Here is a 23,859-nt window from a genome sequence, read left to right on the forward strand (position 1 = left end):
GCCGTCTACTAGAAAAGCGTACTCCGCAAAATGGAAACGGTTTTGTGCCTGGAATGAGAAAAAGGGCCAGAATCCTGGAAAACTGAATTTACCTCAAATATTATAGTATCTAGCTGAGGTGTTAAGCAGTGGACTTTCATTCTCCTCCATTAGAATCCATGCCTCAGACATTTCTGCAGAATACAACACTGATCCACCTTTATTCTCTCACCCCCTCTTAAGACAGTTCCTCAGAGGGGCTAAGAATATAAAACCCCCAAGGAAACAACCAATACCTGCTTGGGACCTCAACTTCATTCTAGAAAAGCTGACCTTGCCTCCTTTTGAGCCAGATGCCTCAACAGATTTGCAATATTTGTCCTGGAAAACAGCTTTCCTTCTGGCTATCACCTCAGCTCGTAGGGTATTGGAACTACAAGCCCTCATGGCTGTGCAGCCTTTTATCATCTTCCATCAGGACAGAGTTTCCTTACGAACCAACCCGTCCTTTATGCCAAAGGTGGTATCCAGGGTAGCTTTGAATGAGGCTATACACTTACCTACCTTTTACCCTAATCCTCAAAACAAAGGTGAGAGACTATTACATTCCTTGGACATCCACAGACAGCTGTGCTATTATTTGGACAGAACAAAGCCTTTCAGAAAATCAGAACGGCTCTTTGTGTCCTGTGCTATAGGAGCTCAAGGGAAGCCAATTTCCAAACAGACAATCTCAAAATGGATAGCCCACTGCATACGCTTTTGTTACTCTTTTCATGGTAAAACTGTACCTGCAGGCATCAGATCTCACTCCACAAGGGCCACAGCTACCTCTGCAGCTTTCCTCAGAGGAGTTCCTACCAAAGATATTTTGGAAGCAGCCACTTGGAGTTCTGTGCATACCTTCTCCAAGCACTACCACCTACCATTATACTCCAAAACTAGAGCAGGCTTTGCCGCTGCAGTCTTGCAGGGCATCCTGGCTCCTCCTAGTGCCTACCACCCCTTTCTTAGCTTTGGGATTCTACCCATCTGTTATGACTGCAGCTGTATGCACGATGAACATAGTACAGTTTTGTACCTACCATAAATGTAGATGTTCGAGTGCTAATACAGCTGCAGTCCAGGTTTCCCTCCCTCCTTCCCCTCTTGGGACAGGTCCATTGGCTAACACCTCCTCATACAACCTGATTGGGGTATTCATTTATGGTGTATTTGCTTGCAACTACTGTATTTTGATTATATTGCATTGTTTTATTACACACATTTATGTATTGCCTTCCTTCTGGGGGCACCTGACATCTGGGACGAGAAAAACTGAAGAAAATGGCGTCGGCTGGTTCTTTTATACCCTTGTCACACTGACGTCAGGGAAGAAGCGACGACAACCGATGCCGGACCTAGACTTTGGAATTCGGCCGACCGAGGACCCGCCTGACGACAGGAGAACCCATCTGTTATGACTGCAGCTGTATTAGCACTCTAACATCTACATTTATGGTAGGTACAAAACTGTACTTTGCCATGACTGATAAGTTGATTGACTTAGTCAGGAGTTCATGGGAGGAGCCTAATACCTGCGAAGCAGTTACTAGAAAACCTGATAAAATTCTCCTCCCACACAAAGATAATCAGTTTTTAACAAAGTTCCCCTCAGCTGACTCCATCATATGTTAGCAGCTACCAAGAGAGATGTCTGAAGACTCCATCACTATTCATCCCCATAAAAAGGGCAATGGATAGACTTGGGAATTTTGTGTGTGCCTCAGGCATTTTTACTTTAAAAGTCTTACTCATTTGTCTTATGTTTAATGCAGTGAGTGGCGCAGCAATCAAGACTTGGCATAGTGATGAGAAACCACTCATGGCTACATCTTTGATTTCATGGACCACTTTAATGCATCCTTCACTAATCCCTCATTTGATGGTTCTTCTCTATTTGGCCTTTTGGTGAAGGAAAGAATGCAAAAGTATGAACAGGATGGAAGGAGTCTTTCTGCCTTCAGAGTCAAGTTTGAGGTTCTCTAGAGATCATATGGCAGGAACCAAAAGGGACCTCATTCACTGTGGTTTAGGAAGTCTAAACATCAATGGTTCGACTTGTATTCTGATAGTAGAGGCAGAGGCAAAGGTTGTCCCTTCAGTGGACATAGACCCTGAGGTTGAGGAGGTCCACAGAGCTTAGGGATATTGTGGGATCTGCACAGACATGTGATCTCTGCATCCTTGAAGGTATGCCTGACTGCTCCCCTTTGGAGGCATATGGTTGTCATCTCTCCATCAAGCAGCATGGCAGGATAGGTAAGAGGGATAGTATCCAGAGGCTACTCAATACCACTTTTCCTGCCCCTCCCATACTCAAAAGGCCATTGCCAAATTTTCCAGCCAGTCAGGCCATGGTAGCAGAAAAGAGCTTCCCTTCTTTCAAAAAGAGCATTCCTAAATGTCCTTCCAGACCAGAGTGTCAGGGTTTTACTCTGTTATTTTTGGTTCCAGTGAAAACGTGGGACATTAGGCTCTTAGTGGATCTCCGCCTTCCCACGAACATGTCCAGAAGAACCAATTCAGAATGGTCATAGTGCAGTCAGTTCTACCCTGTTTCTGAGTGAATGAATAGATGTGCTCACTGGATCTCCAAAATGCTTACCTTAACATCAAGACTGAGAAGGAAGCATGGAGATTTTTTCACTTCAACATACCAATTCAGTGTCTTGCCGTTTGGTTTCACTATAACCCCGATTATGTTCATCAGATGCATGGCTGTCATAATGGCTTATCTGCAACTACAGGGATACAAGATTTTCCTGTATCTAGACTGTTGGCTTCTAGCTGTCCCCTCAATGGAGTCTCTTTGGAGGACAGGGACTACTAGCTGAGGCTGTGCCAGTCTTTGGGGATCTATGTAAATCTCCAGAAAAAAGGTTTTCATCCAGTTCTAAAGATCACATTTAAAAGGCACAATCCTGTCCGCAGTCTCTATGCCACCAGACAGAATTCAGACTTTGAGAATAGCTGTTCAGTCTTTTCACAGTCCCATCCCCTACTGCAGCCTTGATTCTATGATTTGGTGCAGATGGCATCATTGATTCTGATGGTTCACTTTGCATGAGATAGATAAGTGGTCAAGAGTGAAGGTCATGTCTATGCTTTATTTTCTTGCTTCATTTTGAGGTCTTTGTAAAGATTGGCAAAGCCCAGGTGGTGTCTTTTAATAGGTTCAAAAGCAACCAGGTCTCCCTGGATCTTAACACCTTAATATCTCTAATAGGATCTACTGTGAAGTACAGTAGTTTTGCTTCATTGCCACAAGCTAAAAATGCAAAAATAAATTGCTTTTCAATTGCTTAAGTTTTCTCATGAAGACTTTTTGAACTAGAATTTATTTTCATTTTTACAACATTGTGAATGAACCTTTCTCCTTAACAAGGACATGTGAGTAACAGCCTAACCAGTCTATGATTCATAGTCTAATTAGGACTTAGTTGGACCAGCTGATTTGGAAGGAGGCTGTTAGCCAATCCATAACTCTTATTACGGACTTGGGCTCCCTTCCAGTAAGTAGGCACGAATGTTAGCCGATCCATGGCACTCATTTTAATTAGGGACTTCATCTCCCCTCCAACCAGCAGGCCAAACTATAAGCCAGTCCGGAACCATAGCCTTACTCCCATACATAAGCTGTTTTCCACCACCCCCACTTGTTTAGGGTCATTTAAACAGCTGGAACTGTAATATTTTTTCAGGAAGAAACATTGCATGTGATGAAGTCTGATAGACAAAAATGCTCATTACTTTGAATAAACCAGACAACTTGAAGTTGAGAGAAGAATGAAGCTGAGAGAAGGATTGCTTGATTTTGAGAATGCATGCATTCTGCTCTGATTGTCTGTCTGCCTGGTAAATACATACAGGGTACAGCAGTGGATTACTTTGAACAAAGGGGCTTGTTCCCTTTTGTTTTTACTTGATAGTCCGGGGAGGATCAGCCACTCTGCCTGGTTTAGAGAAGCTGTAAAGGGACCTATTCTGTAATAGGTAGCCTGCATTTTGTATTGTTTCATAAAGGATTATAAGTAAGTTTGTTTTTCCTGGTCTAAAGCATCATTTGGTGCTTCTGTCCTGAAAGGGTCTCCTGTCATGATACCACCCTGGATACTTTGTAACTTGGAATTCTAACCAAATATTGGATCAGACTGACTGAATGAGTAGAATACAAAAGTTCTGTATTTACCATAATAATGGATTCTTTCATGTCTCTCCGATGTGACATTCCTTCATCCATGCCCTTCCTTTTTCTTGTAATTCACAAAGGGTTTCTTGGTCTTTGATAGTATCGGTTATCTGTCTGGCAGGGTAGTTTTATACTTGGGTCTTGAGGCATTGAACTAGGTCTGAGGTAACTAGAAGAACTGCTGCACTTTGGGAGGGAGAATTATTAACGGGGCTCGTGGCTGGAGAACTAATGTCAGGTTTGACAAGCAGATCGAAAACCCACACATCATATCAGATGGTTATGAATGAAAGGATCTGTCAGTATGGTAAGCACATATCTTTCATACTTACATAAAAAGACTGGAAAATTGCACTGTTTCCATGATGGCATTATGCAGGTAGCATAAGGATATTTTATAGATTTACTGACAGAAAAGACAGTTAAAACTGTTCACAGTCATTATTTTTGTGGAAATAGACATAGCTTTATGTAAAAGTAATAGCTGTAATGTCCCTGGTACTGAAGACATGATGTACAACTCTTACATCACCCCGACTTTGATACAAAAACTGTGTGTGTGTAAATATATATACATTAAACTTTTCTTTTCTTGTTTTTTTTTTGCAAGGGGCAAGCTCAAATCACACCAAGGAATTATATATACTAATTTTGTGCTGGTCATACATTGGAGAAAAGGGAGTATTCTGATTTTTGGCAGTTCATCCTCCACAGTATTGGACTCGCTTACATAGTCTGATATTTCAAATTGTTACCATCAATGCTGCTAGTATTTACAGCTGTAGTTATAATTACTAGGCCTGTTTGGAAAAAAATGGAGGAAAAAAAGCATATCATCAGTAGGAAGCCTGTTATATTGTAACACTGATGGTGATAAAAGATCTGATTTTTTTCATTCATTCCTCAAGTGATGGGCTTGTATGGAAGACTTGTTCCAACTCAGACGCTTCTACCAGATCCAAGAGCTGTTGAGCTCCTTCCTCCCTTTACCCATAATGCCCCGCCAACCTAACATACTTCAGATCTTGCGTGCCACCATTAGCTTCAGATGTGGATCCCTATGCTGTCGAGCTGTTTGCAGTTATTATAGCCTGTTTGGTGTGAGTTGGTTTCTGTTTCAAGCTTTTATATTGTATTGTATTCTCATCTCCCTTCCATAATCTTTTTAAGCTGTTTCTGCTCACTTTTTAGCTACTGTTCCCTGTACCATTTCAAGTACCATTGTTGGTATTAACAAACCAACAAAAAAATGGAAAGGCTAGTGATAAAAAACAAAACAAAAACATTTTAATAAATACAAAACAATAAAACAGATTATATCTCTTAGCACCTCTGCTTAAAGCATTTACAAGTAACCATTGTTGGTATTCCTCCTGCTTCTTTACTCTTGAGTATTTCTTCCTACCATTATTTGTAGTTTTTCTCCTTTTATTCCTTCTGTCTTTCTAATTTTCTTTAACAAAAAAACAAAGCTTTTCTATCCTTAGAAATTAAGTATTTTATTCTCCTAACTTTTTTGTTGTTGCTGGTGTGTCATCGCTGACAAGCCTACGGGACTAAAAGTGCATTACCCATGGGCATAAGCTTCCCAACTGAGATGCCCACAGGAAGTGCATGTACTGCCTATGCTCTGCTCATTTAGAAGTGGATTGTTCAAACTGCTCTGGTTGTCATTTTAGATTTTTAACCGATCATAGAGACAAGTTAGTTTTAAGATGCCTTCTACCATCTTCATCTACTTACTCTGTTGTTGGGGCTCAACCCCCTTTCAAAAAGCCCTGGTAAGAGTAAGTCTTTGTCTAAGGAAAAGGATTCCTTCATTGGAACCCCTTTCAGAAGTATGTAAGAAGTTGGGTCAGTCTGTCCCTGATCTGACTGTTTTGAAATCTAGGTCTCCACAGATCTTGTACCCCTCCTCTTCTTTCGGATCCAGTTTCATTTCAGCTCTCTTCTTTTCTGGAAGGATCTCCATGAAGACACTCCAGACTTCGTTCCACCACTTTTCCTCTTAAATCTTCCAGGAGCCTTTTAGAAGCTGGTATGGATTTGATGAGAAGGAAGTTTCTTAGAGCACAGATTCAGATGGGAGTTGTCCAAGCTCTGACTACTACTAGATCTGTGAGCTGCCTCTTGGAAAGTTCTCCCTTAGTATCTCCTTCTCCGATCCAACCCACTGTTTCAGAGCCATCTGTTCCAAGATGTCCAGGGGAGTCTGCAATAGACCTAAAGATCATCTGTTCTTCGACTCCAGTGGTTCCCATGAGCCAAGCGGCTCAGAGTCTTTCGGAGTCTGAAGACTCTCTAAAACGAAGTGTCTGTGGTGGATGGGGGGGGGGGGTTGGAGTGGACTCCAAAGGATTCAGTGTCATCTCTTCCTCTTGGGCTTCGGTGCTCGATAACCCAGGTCCATTTCCCCTGGGGGCTTCTGTGCTGGATAGTTCGGGTCCATCTCCCTCCTCGAGTGCTGGTGGGGTTGTAGGCTGCAGCAGTTCAAGAAATTCTAGTTCTTTGGCTGTCGACTTATGTCTCCCACAGGGATGCCACCTTTGAGGTACAACCTTGCCTCATCCGGGTCTTTTCTCTGACCTTTGTCCATTTGTTCCACTTGGACAGCCGGTCCATTTGGACATAATCATCTTTTCCAGTACCTCCTCAGAGCATCCCACTGAGCAAGTTCCTCAGAAGAGAATGTGTAAGAGAAGGTGCTTAGATTCCTTCCAGGAATCTGTCATGGAGGACATCAATTTTGATGAGGCCGGGGTATCACACTGTCGCTCATGTAGTCAGAATAAAATAGACAAGTCTTTGAGTTCTGTTAAAGCAGCTTTATTATGTACAAACACATCAGGACTGAGTCTTAATAACTTTAACGCAGATAAACTTATAAACAAACTAGCTGTTACACTCCTACATGCACACTCTTTGGCTGCACTCTCAAAATGGCACTGAAGCTAGCACATGCTGGATATTTTTATGCACGTGCCGACCTTGAAACGCTTCTTAAAGGTATAGCATACACACACTATTCTACATCCTCCCTTTGTGAGAAATAGGTTTTGCAATGTTGATGACATTAATTGACATGCAATCAGTACAAATAATTCTTTGTCATGCAGTTATACAGAACTAAATGCATATAAACAGTTATGTCCAGATTGCTGTGTATTTCACACTATGTCTGGAAATATGACCAAATTTTGTGACATAGAAATTAGAATCAGGTCTAGCAACTGGGACTGTCTCTGGTGAATATTAACTTTAGGGATATCAGGAACAGAAGTAGAAGTTGACACATTCTGCAACAGAAACATTGTCTGGATTGCTCTGAGATCTAGAGTCTGTATCACAGGAACAATGCTGCAACATCGATTCTGGTACAAGAAGGAGATGTCTATGATTTCTCCTGTACTCCACAGCCTCAGATTCTACGAAGTAGGATCTTGGCTCGGTATATAGACCTGTTACTTGAACAATCTGGTTGAAACCTTTCGTGGTTTGTATCCTCAATTTCTCTCCTTGCAGTAGATAAAAAAATCTTCTCTATTTATCATAACTGGACTTCTGGGAAGAACACTTTCTGAATAGTTGAGCTCTAATTGTTCTGTTGTTCTTAGCTTTAGGCTTCAACAAACTGGAACTAATAGGCATTGTTGTTCTGATTTGCCTGGGTAGAAGTCTCTGAGCAGGTGAGCCAAGTATATCATCACTGGGTATGTTTCTGAGATTAAGTAAATTCAAAAGACGTCGGTATTATCATGCTTTGACCTTTCAAGCAATTGTTTTGCTCTCTGTACTGCAAGTTTAGTTAGTCCATTTGACTGCTGATATTCTGGACTACTAGTAATATGTACAAAGTCCCATTCTTTTGCAAATTTCTGAAACTTAACTGGTAAATTGGGTACCATTGTCAGAAATAATTTTGTGTGGACTACCATGGACTTAGAAATGGTGTTTCAACTTGGTGGGAACAGCAATGGACATTATATTAGGTAGTAAATCAGTCTCAAATCAGTTCAAATAAGAGTTTACCAACACTAAGTAATGCTGATTGTTCCACTCGAATGTATCAGTGGCTACTGTTGACCAAGGTAGTTTAGGAATTTGACTTAGCTGAATTGGTTCTTTTTGCAAATGCAATTTAGTACTATTACATACTGAACAAGAAGAAAGCCAAAATACTAGTTCTCTCGCTCTTCTTTTGGTAGGTTTAGTACCCGAGTATCACGATGCAAAATCTGGATATATTCATGTTGTAAGGAAGCGGGAACAACAATTAGAGCACCTTTGAAAACAATGCCATCTTCCATCGTCTCATTTCTGTAAGGTTAAGTTTGCATTTCAGATGATACACTAGATTGCTTTGACAGCCATCCATCATTAATGTAGTGGTTGAGCTTTTGCAAAATTGGATCAGTCTTTGTATGATCTCTCAGCTCATCAAATCTCGTGGTAGAAAATGTACGCACTTCCATTACATCAGTCAAAATTCTCTGCTTGAAGCTGTTCTGTTGTATTTCTGGGTGATCTGGATAAAATATCAGCCAGATAAAGAAGTTTGTCTTTTGTATACACCACTTCGAAGTTGTACTTCTGCAATTTGAGCATCATTCTTTGTAATTTCACTAAAGCTGAATCCATAGGCTTCTTTAGAATAGTAACTAGAGGTTGGTGATGTTTCAGTCTGAATAGTTCGACCATAGATTTAATCATGAAACTTTGAATGTGCAAATACTATTCCCAAAAGTTCTTTCTCAGTTTTGAACATGTTGCATTTCAGTTTGGGTAAGAGTTTTAGATGCATAGGCTACTGGTCTGCCTTCTTGAAGAATAACTGTGCCAACACCAAATTCTGAAGCATCACAGGAAAGAATTATTGTTTTATTGACATCATAATATCTTAATGTAAGTGGGGTGGCGATTTTCCGCTTAAGGTCTTCAAATACTCTCTGGTGCTGTTCCAGCCAAGACCATATAACATTTTTGCACATCTGCTCTCTCAAAGGTGCTGTCAACTCGCTGAAGTCTGGTATAAACCTCCCTAAATAGCTGACCATACCAAGAAAATATTGTAGAGCCTGAACATTATCCGGTGCTGGCATCTCAAGAATGGCTGCTTGCTTGGACAGGTCTGGTCTCAAGCTTGTGCTGGTAAATAACTGACCTACATATGTAAGTTCTGGTTGTCTGAATCTGTACTTCAGAGGGTTGAGCTTTAAGTTCACTTCATGTGCTCTGTCTAGAACTTTAAGGTTTCAGTCATGCTCTGCTTCACCATTGCCTCCAAACAATAAATCATCTACTATTATGGCATAAGGATAACCTGAAAAAATTTGCTCCATTACACACTGGAAGACTTTCACTTGCAGAATTTATTCCAAATGGCATCCTGAGGAATCTATATCAGCCAAATGGTGTACTGAAAGTAGTCAATAATGAGCATTTGCGATCAAGCATCTCTTGCCACAATGAACTTTTTGCATCTAAGACAGAAAAAACAGTGGCATTTGGTATTAGGGCTGTAACTTCCTCGACTACACATTGGATGTTGCGGGCTTTTTAATGCTTTGTTCAAATCTCTTAGGTCAATATGTGTTCTTATTTCGTCTGAGCCTTTTTCTGTGGGCTGCTACCATGGACAACACCCATTCAGTTGGTTCTGTAATGACAAATTACACCTTGTTGCACCATTTTATCTAGCTGAGCTTTGACTTTATCCTGCATAGCTATTGGAACTTTTCTTGCTGGTCTGACTACTGGACTGATCTCTGGGTCTAACTTCATGGAATACACAACTGGAAGTTTGTCCAACTTGTCATCAAAAACATCAGCACACTCTGAGAAAATAGCTTCAGGAAAATTGGAACTAGGATATGTGCTTACATGAACTTATTTGGTAAAAGAAAGCAAATTCATTCTCAAACTCTGAGACCGAATAATGACTGCACAGGTCTTCGGACTGCATGGAATAACAAGCTGTAACAGTTCCTAGCCAAATAACATGAAAGCACTACTCAGCCATCTGTTTGAATTTCTTCAGCTCCATAAGCAACACGTTTCGCACAACTAGCCACGTAGAGTTGTTCGCCAGTTCTCACTTTAACAAATGTGTCTGCTGACATAACATTACACTTTGAACCAATGTCTACTTTAAACTCTGTGGATTTACCATCGATCTGGACAGTACAAAACACTTTGTTCTTTGCCAGCAAATTAACTGCATCAACCTTTTCACCAGTTACTGATGCACCATCTACGTAGAAAGTATAATTGCAGCCATCAACTTACTTTTTTGAGTGACCCTTCTTTAGAACTGTGAGGTTTATTTGAGTTGCAAAACATTTGAAAAGTGGTTACATTTTTTACACTTGTGGCATTGCTGACCAAATGCTAAACATTTTTCTCTTTTGTACTCATTGGCACCACATTTACAACAGTTAATAGTAAAGCTGGGTTTGGGTTTTGCTGACTCACCCTTCTACTGCACTGTGCATGTCCTTTTCTTAGAACTTGCTGGAAAACTACAGGGTTTCCCACATAAACCTGTAGGGGTGGCAGCTGCCATGTGCTTAGGCCTGCTTCTGCTAGCCACTTGTCGCATTCTGTCATTTGCGCTGGAGCCTGCTGAAACTATGCTCTTATCACTTACAAGCATACTTGTGTGCATTTCTGTAACTTCATGGATTTGACAAATCTCAGTAGGTTTGCTCAGCATTAAATCACTGTCACAAAGCAAAATCTTTGTCACTGCACCACTATTAATACAACACAAGCCTATCATTTATCAACTCATCTTTTAAGTCACCAAGCAGACACATTTTAGCTTTGTTTCTGAGGTCAGTTGTTATATTTGTCTGGAGGTTACACATTTCCCTGAATTTGCGCTTCAAACGCTCGAGGTCTTCCCTTGATTCAGCCTGTACAGCAGTATGATGGTTTTTATCATCTCCCTCATATACTGCTGGTGCCTACACAAATGAATGCTCTCTTTCAGTGGCCTTTGACCTAGCTAGGTTTAGTAAAATGAATGCCCTGGTGCATGCATCTTTGTCAGAATAAGCTGCTTGTATAAAAATATCATACTCTTCCTCAAATATTCTCCATTTCTCTGCAATGTTATGATCAAACACCAATGGTGAGAGTTTTCGAAATCCGTCAGCCGTATTAACATACCAGTGAAGACTTTTGCAACTATGCATGGACATGCGCACATATACATATGCCAGAAATTGATGCCAGTATTTGTAACTCTGCCCAATAGCACAACAAGCCTCTGAATAACTGAACTTTGCGAAATAGGTCTCTTGGGCACTGTAATACTCTTGAAATTACTGTACCGTAAAAAACATTGTGAAATAAGACTCCCAGGCACTGTAATTTTCTTGAAATGACTGTACTGTAAAAGTTGCTTATTGTAAGAAACATTTCAACATAACTGCACTATGGGAATAAATTGGGCAGAAGCTCAGAGTAAGAAACATTTGAAAGTAACTGCACTTTGCGAATAAACAGTACATGGCCCACTGAAATAACTCTACAGTGCAAGAAACACTCTGTAATGGTGAAACTTTGTGAATAGACACACCCAACACAAGAAACTATTCGAAGTGGCTGTATTTTGACTGCACCTTACGAAATAGTTGCACTTTGCACACACTCGGAATAAATGCACAGTAATAAGCACACACTGTAAGCATTTTTACAGACTTTGAGAAGACTCGAATAACTCTAGTTTATTCCCTGAATACAATGCAAAGTAGTAGTTATGCCAAAACACAGTACTTTGCCAAAAAACATGGAGCCGCCTTGCTTTATTTATGTTTAATGTGCCCTTTTTGCCCCTTGTTATATTTGTTGTGCTCATTTAATCCTTTTCCATGCCCATTATACTTTTCTTGTGCTCATGTTACCCCTTGCACAGCCTCTTTACCTACTACTGTCTTTCGGCTTTTCCCAATTAGGGATTGCCTCAATGGAACTCTGGTCCGCTAATGATTGGCAGTGAATTTTTATGGTGCTGAGTTGCCAGTCCGGTGCCCAGCCTTCAAGGAAGGCACACCCACTCACGCATGCACCTACCTGCATGTCTTTCAAAGTGAATTCGACCACTGGGAGGACATGCAGACTCCACACAGAAGGCACGCCAGCCTAGAATCGAACCAGAGCACCTCTTGCTGTGAGGTGACAATGCTAACCACTGCACCACCGCTGCCTAACCTCTTTACCTACTATTAATGTAAAAAAATACTCTCACTATATGTATGTAGGGAATAATAATGATCCAATTTCTTCTGCTAATAAATTGTATGTTACTGTGGAGCTTTTCCCCCCGGGTCTCCGCTGAAAATGGTCCACTAAGCCCGGCCGGACTAACCCAATCAACAATTGTAAAATAAAATAATAAATAAAACATGCCCGTTTTTGCTTTAAACATGCTCATTTTTCAATTCCGAGGTAATTCCAAACCCATCATATCTTAATTTTAAACATTTTGTTTAATTAATAAATCTTTGTGCCCCTCACTTGTTTAATAATGCGGTTTATGCCTTTGTATTGCTCAGTTTTAGCTTTTTTTAATAAAATTGTTCATGCAAGTTTTCATTACCTTTAGTTCGTTTCTGGCCCTTTTTGTGCTTGTTTCTCTTAGTTTACCTTCACTGTTAACTCTGCACCTCATAGCTCTGAAAAGCGGTCTTGAATCCCGGTTCTGACACCATATCAGTCATCTAGTCAGTATAAAATAGGTGAGTTTTTGTGGGTTCTGTTCTAGCAGCTTTATTATGTACAAACACATCAGGATTGAGGCGTAATAACTTTACTTAGATAAGCTTATAAACAAACTAGTCATTACACTCCTACATGCTCTCTCTCTGGCTGCACTCTCCAAATGGCACTGAAGATAGCACCTGCTGGCTATTCATATGCACGTGCCAATCTTGAAATGCTTCTTAAAGATATAACGTATACACACAATTCTGCAACCACTTTGGAGACATCCTGGAGCTCCTAAAACAAAAAGATGGTTGGTCCTCTGTCAACTCCTTCCAGGAGGAATCTGTGTTCTTGGAGGCTTTCAGGTTTGGCCTGTCTACTTCTTGGGTGACCCCCTACCCGTGGTGGGTCAGCTCATTGACCTTGGTTCTTGCCAGGTGTGGAAGGAGCTGGACACTGTTGAACCAATGCCAAAAAGACTAGACAAGATTTTAGCTCCCCACTAAGGACTGCACACACTGGAGCTAAGGAGTCCCAGTGGATGTCATCTTTGTGGCTGCAGCCACAAAGAAGAAACTGGCAGAGCAGGGTTCTTCTGTCCATCCCTCTAACATAGAGCCCAAGGCTTTGGGAAGTATGCATATGTTTCAGTGACCTTTGCCTTCAAGTCACTGAATTACTTGGCACATTTTATGATATTACAAAGACATTTGACGAAGGAGCTTGCCAGATCTCTTTCTGGGTCCATGTCATCCGGGGATGGAAGTAGAATCTCCTTGTAGCTGGCCACCTTCCAGTTTATCTCTAATGCATCTATGTAGTTGATGTCTCATGCAGTGGAAGGTATCTAAAAGGGTTTAGGTTCAGCCATAGCCATCAGAAGACATGCCGTGATGCAATTATGTGATTTTGCAGAACCCTTTGTCTTCTTTCATCAGTGCTTCTTCTGATGAATTTTCCTTGTTTGGTCCCAAGGTTAAAGATGCACACTCCAGATGTGAACAAAAGGGAAAGGCCCTGTCTACCATGGGTGTATATTTTTCAACCCCTCAGAGGCCATTCTCTATGAAACAGCGTGGAGGTAGAAAAATCTGGTTTAGAAAATCCTGAGGTCCTTTTCAATAGTCACATGGAGATAGTTCCCCCTAGGGCAGAGGGGGGGACTGAAATGGAAGACGCTGTCCTCATGGCAGACTTGGCCCGCAGAACAGGGCTTCAAGGGATTCCTTCTTAGGTGTAAGCCCCATTAGTGCTTCTGAAAGGAGACCCGATTGTAAGCCTTTGGAGGCAGTCAGGGAATGTTTGCCTCCGCATTGGAGAGCCTGGCTATCTATTGCAAAAGATTCCTGGATGCAGAGAATCATATCCAGAGGTTTTACCATACCATTTTCTGTAACTTCCCACCAGTGTGAAGAAAATCACCAGTGTTCCACCCGGTCAGAGGGAAGTAGCATCTCTAGAAATAATAAAACAGCTAGAAAAAGAGGGAAAAACTAGAGCTTACTCAAGATTATTCTTGGTGTCAAGAAAGACAGGGGTCTTGAAACCAATTTTGGATCTCTGCAAACTAAATCAGTTTGTACAATATTTAAAGATTCGGATGGTCACAGTTCAGTCCATTTTGCCTCGGCTACAAAACAACGATTGGATGTGCTCGATGGATCTTCAGGATGTGTACTATCACATCAAAATGAATAGGTGTTCCAGAAGATACCTGCGCTTCCGTTTGGGAGCCAGTCATTACCAATGCAGAGCACTGCCCTTTGGTCTCACCACAGCCCCCATGATGTTCCCCAAATGCATGGCAATGGTAGCAGCTCACTTAAGACTGCTGGGATTCTGAGTGTTTCCATATCTAGATTACTGGCTCCTAACTGTCCCAACCAAACATGGACTTCAGCTGGCAAGTGACTACTTGCTCTAGTTGTGTGTTCATCTGGGAATTGCTGTCCGTTACAGCAAATCTCAGCTCATACCGACACAGACCCAGGAATTCATAGGTGCGCGTCTGAACACGATCACTCAGCCTCTCTTCCCTGTACTCAAATACAGACACTGAGGTCCCAATTCAAAAAAGTGATTCAGAGGTCTTCTCTTCCAGCCCATTTAATCTTACAAGCCCTGAGATTAATGGCAGCAGCTGTTACCCTTGTTCTTCTGGCCAGGTTTTACATGGGAATTCTTCAATGGACACTTTTATGTCCAGTTGTTCATTCTTCAACATCCGTTGACTGCCCTAGTCAAGATTACTCATGTATGCAAAAGATATCTTTGGTGGATTCGTTTAAACCAACTCTGCAAAGGCCGTCCATTTGTTCTTCCCCTGCTCATGGCCATGGTGACCATAGACAGCTCCCAGTTGGGGTGGGGCATTACTTGTGAAGGACAGTATAAGGTATGTGGTCCTCTGAAGACGCCAAGATGCATATCGTTGTCCTGGAGATGAGAGCAGTCCTCCTAGCATCGCAGGCATTTCAAGACATTCTTCCATCTGGGACAGTTGTCATTCAGAAGGACAATATGTCAGTGGTGTGATATTATCAACAAATAGGAAGGAACCAGATCTTACCCTCTCTGTCAAGAAACAGGGTGTGGCAATGTATGATCTCTTCCAGTCACTTTCTAAAAATTAAATTCCAGGGAAATCCAGTGTGATTGCAGACTAAGCAGATCCTTTCTAATGCCTTACTAGTGGTCTCTGTGTCAATGTGGCAGAGAGGATTTTTCTGTTCAGTGAGGCCAGCTGTGCTGCGATCTGTTTGCCAGTACCATCAGCCACAGACACAGCAGGTTCTTTGCCCTGATTCCTCCAACAGGAAAGTCATCAAGAGATGCTGTAGTCCATGATTGGCCCTTCAGTCATTTTTATGCTTCCTCCACCATTACCCCTCATTCCCAGATTACTACAGAAAGCATTCTGGTTGAAGAGCACAGTTATCCTCATTGCACCCTTCTGGCCTCATCAGATCTATTTCCCCTTCCTCTGGCCTCACCTTCTGCATCCTCTCTGGATACTAGATCCTACACCAGACCCTCCTGTCTTATCCAACAGGTATGACTCATCCGGGCTTAACAGGCCTCAAACTGTCCACAGGGTTTCTCGAATTCCATTGATTGCTAGGCAGTCCAGGCTGTCCTTCTTGGTACATCATATCTTGTTATCTTTCAAAAAGCTTCTACTAGAACGTTTTACAAAAGTAAATGGAAGAGATTTATTTTCTGAGCCTGTAGCAAGGACTTGGACCCTTTTTCAGCACCTGTGCCATCTGTCCTTGAATTTTTAGCTTCAGTTTTCAATGAAGGTGTCAGTTTTTCAACTACTGAAGTGCAATTGGCTGCCATTTCTGATTTCCACCTGGAAGAGAATAACTATCTTCAATTCTAAACCAATAAAGCCTTTCAGAATTATCCAAAGTTACATCAGCTAAATGGTTAACTGAGTGTATTTTCTTTGTTTATGGTAAAAGTCTATCCTTGCCCAAGCCTCGTAGAGCTGATTTCACAAAGTCTATTGCAGTTTCTTCATCTTTTTAGTCAAGGGCTTCCCAAGATGACATTTGCGCAGCTGCAACCTGGACCAATTCTCACACCTTTATTGTTCATTACAAGTTGGAGTTGATGTCCAGGAGCTGAGCGGCCTTTGCTCTGCAGTACTCCGGAATAGCCTTCCAGGAGGGCCTCCCAAGGTTATGGGTAGCTGGGTACTCTGTGTTCCATAATTGAAAAGGATGACGTCAGATAAAAAAAGTCATGTACTCACCATAATGTTCCACCTCTGTTGTCCATTTTCATTCTCCCTCAACTTCTCACCCACCTGTCCCCTTCCTTTTGCTTTTGGAAAGATCTAAGGGTTGTACAGGAACCTCTGGTTCTTGTGAGGTTCAGCTTACCTTTTTACCTTTGTTAATTTATATAGTAGATTATCTCTATATGTCTAGGGGCAGAAAACTCGATCTGAGGTATATTAGTTTGGCAGAGCCTAACGAGAAAAGGAAGGAGCTCGAGAGTTCTTGGATCCAGTGATCTGGTAGAAGTGGCCAAGTTGGATCCAAGTCTTGGATCCAAACCCATCAGTTGAGGAAAAAATGAAAATGAACAACACAGACTGAACATTATGGTGCAGAACTTTTTTTTTTTTAAAGATTACTTAATTTTAATTTTTTTTTTATTACATGAGAATGTGCATGGAATACAATCAGAAACTTGTTAATAAATTGTTGATATATGTAAAAGTAATTCCATCATGCAGCACTAATGGGAATGTAAGCATGACTGTGATATTACTGAAGCTTATGCAATATTAATCACTCATATATGTGGAATGTTATTTTGTATGGTTCTGATGGTAAATTTCTTCAACATTTGCCGCCCATTTGTAGAACCTCTTGTGTTCAGCTTTTGATAGACAACTAGGTCATTTCATACAATGCATGCAACTGTTAATAAAGGTTGTCCTCTTTATAGTGCACTATTCTGTCTGATTATGAAAGCAGTTTGGGTAAAATCTAATACATTTTTATATGCGACACATGATGTTCTCTATTAGATAGAAAAGTAACCTGTACCATAAAATATACTGATGGCCTTGTTCTAATAAAAGCTTTTTGATTCGAGGAAGGTATTAAAACTAGCTGTCGAAGGACATTGCAATAACATAATTATTCAGTAGGAAACTGAGATCCCTCATAAAATCCTCCAAAGCTAGTTACGAAAATAAAATTTCCAAAGACAACCACAAGGCATTCTATAACTGTCAAGAATCTAAATGGCAATGCTCAGATCTGCTCTGAGCTAAAACAGAATGGCATTAAATATACTGATCCCAAGGATATTGCCTGTATCCTGGCAAATCGATTCAGTGCCAACTTCACCCCCCTCTCACCCCCTAAATGGCCCATCTCAATACCGGAAGATTGCCAAATTCCGGTAACGGCAACACAGGTAAAAAAACGCACTCTACAAAGCTAAGGATACAGCATCCATGGGACCAGATGACATCCCGGGCTGTGTACTACATGAACTACAATATGAACTAGCACCTCACCTAAGTGTCATGTTTAATCATAGCCTCACCTCAGGTTTCTTGCCCACTGAGTGGCGCAGAGCTATAGTTATCCCACTCCATAAGGGGGGATCCACCTTGGATCCCAGAAACTACTGTCCCATCAGTCTGACAAGTGTTATCTGCAAGGCCATGGAACGTATTATCATGGAACTTATAAACAAAGACATTGGCAACCTTCAAACACTGGACCCCATCCAGTTTGGGTTCGTGAAGGGCCCATCTTGTCTCCTGAACCTGATTGACTTCTTCAGATCAGTCTCCAGAGCCATGGACAAGGGTAAGGTGGTCCACACAGCCTATCTAGACCTTGCCAAGGCCTTTGACACCATCCCCCACTCTGGAATCATAGATAAACTTAATAAGCTGGGCATTAATCCCTACATCACCCAGTGGGTTGCTAACTGGCTTACTGATGGAACCCACACTGTAAAAATAGCCGGCTCCAAATCCAGCTCCAGACAATTGGAGTACCTCAGGGTTCAGTCCTGGGACCGCTCTTGTTTGGCATCTACTTCTCTGAAGTACAGGCCAACACTAAGGGACTCTGGCTAACAAAGTTCGCAGATGACTGCAAACTGGGAGCCATTATTGAATCCCCAAATGATGTGGATACTCTACAAAAGAGCCTTACAGAAACAGATGCCTGGTGCCAGAGCCATGGGCTCAAGCTCATTGGCAAGAAATGTATAGTTATCCCCTTTGGGAAAAAACATGTATCCATGAATTACCATATAGGTGGCAGTACACTAAACACCGAAAGTGTGATGAGACTTGGGGACACAGGTGGACAGTGGTCTCACATTCGATAACCACATCGCCACAACAGTCAGGAAATCCTATGTGGCACACCTCATCACTAAGGGCTTTTCATCCAGAAAAAAGGAGGTCATTGTCCCACTGTACTCATCCCTCATTAGACCCATTATAGAATACAACACCCCATTTGGTATGTACCTCTCAAGACATCTGCAACAACTGGAACGGCCGAAAAAATACCTCACTAAAAGAATCACAGGCCTAAAGCAGATGCCCTGCACTGATCGCCTTTAACTCCAGCTATACTCTGTCGCATATCGTCTACTCGGAGGCAATCTCTGCTTAACATACAAGGCCATGTCAAACCCAGAGCTGTTGGACATGCTACACTTAAAGAAATCCCAATCCCTCAGCGCCACATGCTCCAGGGATCTAAACCTTGTCATCACAATAAACAAAACATGCTGGAGAGATAGGTTCCTGACCCAGAGACTCCCCAGACTCTGGAATAGATTGCCCATACATGTCAAGCTGAGTGCCTCTTTGGCCCTCTTCAAAAGGAACCTTGACGATTGGATGGGAGAAAGGAAATTCACCCCGGGGATCACATCAGTCGCTCTGTTAGACGGGTCCAGTGAAGTAAAAAGTGTGGGAAGAAATAGCCAGGGAATTGTTATGGCTAGGCTTGTATAGGCCCTAGGGCTGATAGCCTAGTACCAACCTATGAACCTATAATCCATCATATGTTGAGGTTCAAAAGATTAACTTGTTTAAACCTCAGAGACTTCCAAAACTTAACACAGGCACAGCTTTGAGAGTATTAGCATATATTTATTTGGTGATAACTGGCCAGTCGTAAAAGCCTTGCTTCCAGTGAAATGCCATTTGTATTAATATGAATTTTACTCAGGATAATTGGGTACCCTTGTAAGAGCCTTAGGTAGTTGGCTTTGTAGTGCCTGGTGGCAGTGATAACTACTTTATAGTCTGGGCAGAAGGGGGCACAGCAGGTTTACCTGTGCCAGCCTTTTGTGTGTGTGTGTGTGTGTGTGTGTGTGTGTGTGTGTGTGTGTGTGTGTATGTATGTATGTGTTTATACACACACATGCTCAAACAAAGTTTGTGTGCGTGTGCTCCAGCTACTGGGAGCAGGGACATTAAGCATTGGTTTTATATAGAGAGTGGTGGAGGACTTGGCTTGGGCACTCAGCTGAGGACTTAACTCTGCAGCTGTACCAGTGGGGAGTATTAATAGGGGATCTGGAGGGAGACAGAGAAAACCAGACCTCAGGCTGAGTGTGTTCCCTGTGTGCTCTTCAGGGAAATCGTGCTTGATGCAGAGAGGTATGTACCTGGAAATATTGAGTGTATCCATTTGCATTCCAAGTGAACGTCCCTCTCCATTGTCAGTGGTGAGGATTCAAGCTTGTCACAAAGGTGCCAGTAATTTCCAAGTGGCATATAGGTGTGTGACTGTTATCTCTCAAGCCACCACAGTGTTTTTCTTTGTGGTTTTTGCTTTTTTAGAATGCTGTACACCTCTGTGATTGACTATATCAGAAATTGTTAGAATGCAGAGGTTTTTATGGCACCTTTCCTTGAACTGATGTATGAAGGCTGAACTGAAATGGAAAGCAATATCTGAACAGCTTTGCAATGATGGTTAATATACAAAAGAAATGAAAATAATTTATGCACATATAATCCTAAGTGCATGTCCAGCAACCATCTGAATGAAACAGCAGACAGCAATTAGAGAATGTAAAAAAAAAAAAAAAAAAAAGAGAGCGAGAGAATCCTTTATAATGCATCCTCTTCAAAGAAAACAAGACCGGCTTCTTCACCAAAGTGACCATCAGTTGAGCTGACATAATCTTTAAACTGAACATCTAAAGTATTTGCATTCAGTAATGACCAGTAGGAAAGGATAATTAGTTTAAGCAAACAGATGGCAGTTTTGCTCACAAACACATTTTTGATGAATTTAATGAAGTGCTCTTTCATGAATATGTGACAGAACCTTGGAATAAGTTAATTGTTAAAATAAGTGTGTATTAATGGAGTGATTTATGTATACCTAGTAGTTTGTGTACATAATAGAGTCTAGCAGTTAGTTTAGAGGATTAAAACTGATGTGTTAATGATCTTGTGCAGAGTTTGATTTCTTCAGCCTTCATGTGCCTTCGTGTGTGACTCTGCGCAAACTACTAAATTGGACAGTGCTCTAGGACAACTTGGGGATTGGGTCAGGCTCCTCAATGGTCTCCCCGAGTACATGTCTAGTAACAGTGGAGTATAAAGAGAAGAGAAAAGTTTGGATAGGCACTTCAAAGGGGAAACTAGTCAAGAGTTTGTCACAGCACTTTGATAAACTAAAGAAAAATGGAGTCATGTCCAGAAAAAGTCACCAAAAACCAAAACGTCTGGACAAAACACAAATGGCACCATGCAGGAACTCCTGGTTATAGTAAAGCAGACTCCTTTGCACTTTGATAGACTCTTTAGACCATAGATTTTCTTTCAGCATTGTCTTATGCTTCTGTGTTTATAGAGTTTTGCATGTAGTCCATAATATGTTGTGAGGACTTGTGAATTCCAAGTGAGGTATACTTGAAAAAGTCTTGAAGGTTGTTGAGATGTGACTTTTGACAATGCCTCTCTTTCAGTGCATTCAAATTTACCAGTGATGGATCAACAGGCAATTTTCCAGCACCCTCCACCAGGTGTTAGAAAGATTGTTCTTGCCACCAATATTGCTGAGACCTCAATCACCATTGATGACGTTGTCCATGTAGTGGATACAGGCAGCCAGAAGGAGCAGCGGTATGATCTCCGAACTAAGGTATGCATAATTCTGTCTGAGGATGGATGTAACAGTTTATGTGGTCTGTGATTGTTTCAGGTGGTAACAGTATTACCAAAAGAGCAAAAATGGGTAGATGAGTGGCAGAATTCATGGTACAGAGGCAGGTTATCCCTGTACATCACTGGCAACCTGAGTACGGGAATGGGTTTGTAATGCTGAAGGTCAAATTGGGGGATAGGATGAAGTAACCAACGGTCATTTATCCTATCTCAAGGAGAGGGTACAAAGGAAAATGTCTGCCTGTGAGAGCACTGGTAGACACCAGGAGCCTCACAGGTAGCCTTTAAACATCAGGGGGAGGGTGTGAATGATGTAAAATTATTGCACATTCTCCAGCCACAGATAAGGACCTTGACTGGCCACCTAGTACAGAAGATTATCAATACAGTAGATCAAAATGTCCCACTGGATCCCATGCTGTAATTACAAGTTAGTTCCATGAGGCTAATTTCCTGAGATGTTGGGAAGCCAGTGTGTAAAAAGTTAGAACCGGGAGTAGCCTGGTAAGGATACATTGGAGTAATCCATGGCCAGGTGGCTCTGGCAATAGAAGAAGCACCTGGAAAGCTAAACAGGCTGGGCAGGAGGGGTTTCAAAAATGGGTAGAAAAGACCATTCAGTAAAATGGACTGTCAATACCATTCTTTTTCATCATAAGTATTACATTAATAAGAAGCAAGATTTTTGTTAATTCCCAATCCTCCTCTTATGTGCTAGCAGTTTTCATTTTGTCTATAAAGTAGCCAAATTAGATTTTTTTTTTTACTAAAGTTCCATCTACAAACAAATGTGCATGAAGAAGAGATGAAGCTTTGGTTTGTTTCTATTGGTTGTCTATTTTTTTATTTACTACTCATTCATATTTCATTAATTTATCAAGTGTTTGTGAATAAACATTTGTAGCGGTCTGTATTGTGGATTTACCTGTTTTAAGTGACTGATTTTTGTTTTCATGAAGGCGAGCCCTTTTTTGGTTATTTCCTATTCTTGTATTCATTCCCCTGCCAGAATATGTGAATAACTTTGGGTTAAGCATTAACTGCTTTAAGCAACAAAGACTATTACAAAACTGTTTGCAAAATGTTTCAGTTTAGTTACTTGGAGGTGGGATGTGTGATCAAGAGCAGTAATGGTTTGCATGCGTTAGCGGTTTGCTCTTCATTAATATTGTTTTCTGGCCAGAAGTTATGAATGTTGGAAATACTACCTGTGTAATGTGTGCTAATGTTCATGTTATGTTGAAAATAATCTGTTAATTTTTACATCAAGTCCATGTCTTAATTTTGCGTTATATCTTAGCCAGCATCTTTTTTGCTTATTGTTCCCACTGAATTAGTTTCCTGCCCAAGTATTACACTCATACATAGCGTAATTATGACATATGAGCCTACATAATCTAACAACCCTTAAGTGCCTTTTTAAGTGTATCTATGCCAGTCAGTTGTGTTGGACAGGGTTTGATGCCATAAGTTTTTATGGGTAATGTGTAGAGCTTGGGCATGAGTGGTCATTTATTTATAAGCTGTCTCATTCTGAAAAAGAAAAAAAAATAGACATGGGTGCCAATTCGGGAGTAAATTTTCAGTTTCCCATCCACTGGGCAAAGTTAAGGTTGAACAAGTGCAGGAAAGGACTCTGCTTCACATGGATGGGAAGCCTGCTGTTGAGAAATGGTAATCTCCGAGAAACATTCCTATCCCTCTAACATGCATTGTTTATGTTGCAGACTAGGTTTAGATCCTTGGATTGGGTTTTGTGATGCTATTTGTTTTGCAAATATACAATAGGTTCATCAGAGCTGGAACAGAGGACGCTTTCTAGGCCAGGTATAGATCGCCTCTCAGTAGTCAGTAGGAGAAAGTATAGTGATAGGGCTTTGAAGCTGTCCTTGTAAGTAAGTCATGACATAACACAATGTATTCTTTATGTGAAGAACCTTTGTGGATGCTTCAGCTGTTACATATGACCTGGTGAGGTACATACCAAAGGGAGCATTGTACTCTGTAATTTATATAATTCAAACTCATGCTTCAGATTGATTAAAACACTAGCTAGTCTCTTTCTGTTGATGCTGTGAAATGGTGCTTTGGCTAGATATGCACTAATGCACAGCTGACCAAAACACACGTGTTTGTTAAATTTGGAATGTTACGCTTGCCCTAAAACTGCAAAGTTGATTATAATGAGGATTGGATTGCACCGTAATAACACGTGAAGAAATTTAACACACAAAACACAGCACTTCTGCTCTAT

At 41.2% G+C, this 23,859-nt stretch overlaps 1 protein-coding gene across 1 annotated transcript in view; it reads left to right on the top strand.

The window, feature by feature from the left end:
* Window positions 1–23,859, top strand: part of DHX30 (DExH-box helicase 30) — a 1,694,732-nt gene that overhangs the window by 652,023 nt on the left and 1,018,850 nt on the right. Inside the window, exon 12 of the mRNA XM_044066068.1 lies at window positions 21,377–21,582. Coding sequence (XP_043922003.1) covers window positions 21,377–21,582 — 206 coding nt within the window. The remainder of the gene's footprint in view (window positions 1–21,376; window positions 21,583–23,859) is intronic.

This window comes from Protopterus annectens, chromosome 3.part0 (assembly GCF_019279795.1).
Source record: "Protopterus annectens isolate FY-2018-M chromosome 3.part0, PAN1.0, whole genome shotgun sequence".
NCBI lineage: Eukaryota > Metazoa > Chordata > Ceratodontiformes > Protopteridae > Protopterus > Protopterus annectens.